The sequence below is a fragment of the Megascapheus bottae genome, chromosome 3, assembly GCF_031878675.1.
Source record: "Megascapheus bottae isolate mThoBot1 chromosome 3, mThoBot2.hap1, whole genome shotgun sequence".
In the NCBI taxonomy this organism is placed as follows: domain Eukaryota; kingdom Metazoa; phylum Chordata; class Mammalia; order Rodentia; family Geomyidae; genus Megascapheus; species Megascapheus bottae.
The window spans coordinates 35,234,517-35,239,505 of NC_143511.1; the positions used below are offsets into that span (position 1 = coordinate 35,234,517).

General features: G+C 55.5%; 1 protein-coding gene across 1 annotated transcript; it reads left to right on the forward strand.

The window, feature by feature from the left end:
* Positions 1-683: 683 nt before the first annotated feature.
* Positions 684-4,590, forward strand: LOC150065304 (serine/threonine-protein kinase PAK 1-like). Its single transcript, XM_090329879.1, has 4 exons — positions 684-885; positions 1,385-1,480; positions 2,954-3,147; positions 3,407-4,590. Exons 1-4 carry the CDS (start codon positions 716-718, stop codon positions 4,444-4,446), a joined length of 1,500 nt encoding a protein of 499 aa, XP_090186005.1. The 5' UTR covers positions 684-715; the 3' UTR covers positions 4,447-4,590.
* Positions 4,591-4,989: the final 399 nt, after the last annotated feature.

The window sequence follows — 4,989 nt, forward strand, 5'->3', positions numbered from 1 at the left end:
TAAGACCCCACCTTGATAGATCCCCTTCAGCCAGAGCCTCTGACCTAGCTCTATGAGGGGCCACTGGTCCAGGGGCTTTGGGTCACAATGGCCAGTGGTCGGCCTGGGCAAGGCAGAAAAAGGCCTGAACAGGGCACCTTGCAAAGCTTGGGTCATAATCAAGGGCTCAAGGGAAGAGCTGTGCAGAGGTGACATCACAATGGCTCAGAGGACTCAGAACCCCGGGGTCCTCCCAGGAATTCACAGTCCACACAAGCCTCGGAGAGTGCACTTGTGTGGATCGTGTCCATTGCAAAGATGTTTCGTTGTTGCTGGCAAAGTGGTCGAGGCTCAGGCCTGAGTGATGGGCGGAGAGGGTTCCTGGGGCGCCTGTGTCCATGCTTTGTGCGCCCTGGCCTCCGCCACCGACGCCTCTGGAGATTTTTCCGGAGGAATTCTAGGGTAACATGGGACAGACCAGGGCAGGAAATGGCTAGGACGCCTTCCACCCTCATCTCCCTGTGCATCACCACTTTTCCTTCCCACGTGTGTGGAGGGGGGGCAGGGGTGTGTGTGGGGGTGTGTCCCTGTGAGTGTCCCTGTGTGTGTTGCTGTGAGTGGTCAAATGTTTGCAGTTATTTGTGTGTGTCCATGAATGTTCCTGTAGTGTTGCACATGGCACTTGAACTGTCCCTGTGTGGTTCTCCTCCAGACTGAAGGGGACTTGTCCCCAGGCATGCCCGATGCCTGCGGGTCAGAGTTCCCCACGGCAGGCACACTGCAGGAGCAGGTGGACCACCTGGTGCTTGCCCAGCTGCTCGACAACTCCACCTTCATCCACACCTTCTTCAACAGCTACAGAAGGTGTGCAGACACCCTTCAGGTCCTGGACCTGCTGTTTACAAGGTGAGTGCCAATTCCAATAGCACAGGATTCCTGAGCTGCAGTGGAAGCCTTGGCAGTGGAGCCTGCAACGTGGGCTGCTCACACAGACTTCCTCTTTGGCACTTGCCACTGCCTGGGGATCAAAGCAGGGAAGTCCTCGGCTACACTGGCACAGGCACACATGCTGCACTGTCCTGTCTAGGCCCGCAGGCTCTCCTCTCGGGCTATGTATCTCTGAGACCTCCAACAAAGCACTGTCTCTCTTCAACAAGAAGGCAACCCGTTTTCTCTGCATGACCTCGTCCACCTAGATAGAGACAGAGCAGGGCTGGCTGGGGCAAGTGCCAAGGCACTGTACTCCTAAGCTCATCACCCAGGGGCTACTGTCCTCATGCATGGCACCAATGGGAAGTAGTGCTCATGGAGGGCCAATATGCAGGCAATGTGCTTGGTGGTACAAGAAGGGCAGACATGGACTGGCTGACCTGGGCTAGCCAGTGATGCTTCAAATCCTCAACAGGTTCAGGAGTTTGGAAGCCCCCATGGGCTCCTCTGGACAGACTGACATCCTCCCGCATTCCAGCGAGGATGTCATCCCTGGAAACAAGCTCTACAAGTGAGTGAGTGGGATTCGATCTCCAGCTAGGGCATGCTCCACATTGGAGAAAAATCCATGGGTGTGTGTTTGTGTGTATGTGTGTGTTACTCTCGTGCTCATCTTTATGTGTGTCTGCATGGTTGCGAGTGTGTGCTTGATTTCGAGTGTGAAGGTCTGCGCATGCGCGTGGGCGCACTCGCACACACTCCTCTGTGTGTGTGTGTGCTGGAGTTGGGGCTGTGAGTGAGACACGGCCCAATCAGGAGCTCTGAACACCTATGATTATCAAGGGAGTCATGGGATCTGGGCATCCTCGGCAGCAGAGGGAAAACCCCAGGCAAGGGCTACTCATATGAGGACCACTAGAGGCTGGGTCCACGGCTGAGCCCCACGAGAAGGCATGCTCCCCACACACCTTACCAAGCAGGTTTGCTCAACTCACCTTGAGCTCCACAAAAGGCCAAGACACATCTTTGCTTGGTCAGTGGGCCTGACATGCTGCTAGGTGTGAGGGAGAGCTCAGCGCCACGCTCAAGGGTGTTCTGGAAGGCAGACAGCCCTGGTGAGCATGCTAGGAAATGAGGCAGCAGAGCGCCTGAGGATGTGTGTCACACCCCTCTACATATCAGGCCGGATAGCAAGCCATCTTGGAGTCTAGCATGGAGAGAGTGGCCCAGGGGGGAGAGGAGGAAGGCACTGGAAAGAGCAGAAGGGTGTTGCTCCTCTCCGGGGCAGCAACACGGGAACAGGGAGGGACACACAGGGCCAGCCTGTAGTCCCCCGGGAGCTGAGCGAGATGGTAAGTGTCGAAGACCCAGCCCTCCCCCAATCACCGGGGAAGAAAGAACCACGCTGAGTCAGAAGCAGTGTTAACCATGAAAGCGCATCAGATCTCTCTGCTGATCTCTGCTGATCTCTGCTGATCTCTGATGCTCTCTGATGCTCTCCTCTCTTTATTGCGTCAGACAATTAGTTATATACTGTTAGGGTAGGAGAAGGTGGGCACTGGGAAGCTATCCAATAGAAAGAGGGCCTCTGTGCTACCACTAAGGGTCTGGGTGGGGCTGTCAGGTACTGGGCAGGACAGGTGCAGGAAAGCTCTCGAGACTTGAGCTGCTGCGAGACCCGCGAAACTGCGGGGGGTTCAATGGAGTCACGTACACAGAGATGCCTTAAGAGAGGTATGCAAAGGACCGAATGCCTAGACAAAGCCCTTTAATTGCAGCTGAGCCAGAATCAGGCTTCAGGGATGGAGGCTAGGCCCCAACAGAAGGGGCCAGAACTGCTCCCAGCATTTGGTCTTGGATCCCTCCTTGGAGTTTCTCTGCCAGCCTAGCTTAGGTTGGCTGGCCAGGGATGGCACAGCTCAAAGGTGCCCCTGTTGGGATGTGCTGCTCTCTGAAAGGGCAGCCAACATCACAGGGGTGTGAGGATGACCCCGGGAGGGGCTGGCCTTCATTCACACTCTGCTTCCCACCCATTCGCCTCCAGGGCCATCTCCTGCCTCCTGAGCACCTGGCTGGACTACCACCCGCAGGACTTCTTGGCACCATCACAGCATGCCTGCCTGCAGCGCCTGCGCGCACACCTGAGGCTCTACATGTGTGGCTCTGACCTGGAGTGCCGGGTCTCCCACATGCTCGCACAGTTGGGGATCCGGGAGCCCAGCCAGGCAGAGGCTATGGGTGCGCAGCCTGGGACTGACCCACAGCCTGGGAAGGGGTGGAGGTCGCAGGGCACCACTGGGTGGTGGAGACCCCGGAAGTAGCCATGGGCTGGGAGCAAGAGAAGCCTGAAGCCTAGCGTGGGTGCTGGCTGCTTGAGCAATAGGCTAGGTGGAAGTTCCCAGGCGGGCAAAGCTCAGGGAGGAGGGGGTGGTGGCGCTTCTCCAAGAGTCCCAAGCAAGCAGGCACGGAGAAGCTCTTGTGTCGTCCTGTCCTGCAGCTCCAGCAGGAGCTGTGACTGAACCACTTCCTGTCACTCCAACTCGGGACGTGGCTACATCTCCCATTTCACCTACTGAGAATACCACCACTCCACCAGATCCATTGACCCGGCATATTGAGAAGCAGCAGAAGAAACCCAACATGTCTGATGAGGAGATCTTAGAGAAATTACGGAGCATAGTGAGTGTGGGTGATCCTAAGAAGAAGTATACGCGCTTTGAGAAGATTGGACACGGTGCTTTGGGAACTGTGTATACCGCCATGGATGTAGCCACAGGACAGGAGGTGGCCATTAAGCAGATGAATCTGCAGCAGCATCCGGAGAAAGGGCTGGTTATTAATGAGATCCTGGTCATGAGGGAAAACAAGAACCCAAATATTGCAAACTACTTGGACAATTACCTTGTAGGAGATGAGCTATGGGTTGTCATGGAATACTTGGCTGGAGGTCCCTTGTCAGATGTGGTAACAAAAATCTGTATGGATGAAGGACAGATTGCTGCTGTGTGCCGTGAGTGTCTGCAGGCCCTAGAGTTCCTACATTCGAATCAAGTCATTCACAGAGACATCAAGAGCGACAATATACTGTTGGGAAAGGATGGCTCTGTCAAGTTAACCGATTTTGGATTCTGTGCACAGATAACTCCAGAACAGAGCAAAAGGAGCACCATGGTGGGAACGCCATATTGGATGGCACCCGAGGTGGTAACAAGAAAGCCCTATGGACCCGAGGTTGACATCTGGTCCCTGGGCATCGTGGCTATTGAAATGATGGAAGGAGAGCCCCCATACTTCAATGAAAACCCTCTGAGGGCCTTGTGCCTCATTGCCACCAGTGGCACTCCGGAACTTCAGAACCCAGAGAAGGTGTCGGCTATCTTCCGGGACTTTTTAAACCGCTGTCTGGAGATGGATGTGGAAAAGAGAGGCTCAGCTAAAGAGCTCCTGCAGCATCCATTCCTCGAGGTTGCCAAGCCCCTCTCCTGCCTCATTCCATTGATTGCTGCAGCAAGGGAGGCAACCAAGAACAAGCCCTAAGATGCTGCCCACCCCAGGGTCGGGGACATTCTCCCACGCCCTGAATTCTTAGTGTAAGAACGCGCCTGCATCTTGGGATTACGTCACGTAGCAACACGTGCCTGCTTGCGTTGATGTGCAAACATCCTACCACCTGGCCTCTACCCCGAGTAAACATCCTACTACCCGACCCCCTACCCCAAGCAGTTCCTATACCCCACCCCCTCCTGCCTCTCCTGAAGAGGCATATAAACCCCTGTGTGAAAAATAAAATCTGCGGCTTAATCAGGACGCTTGTCTTGCTGCCTTCTTCGTGTCTCCTGTCCCTTTCATTCCTCCCTCTAGGTTCTTGGCCCTAGTCGACGTCCCGCTGGACGGGACAAATGCCGCCCAACGTGGGGCCCGGGAGCCAGCGAGGCTGAGGAACGCTGTCTTCCAGGAAAACTTGGATCCAAGTGATTGTGTGACCGGCTCGGAGCTACCCACCCAAGACATCAGTTTCGGTCAACGCTGAGCAGTGAAGACGGCGCAAGGTAAGTGACTGGCCATGGCACAGGTATCATC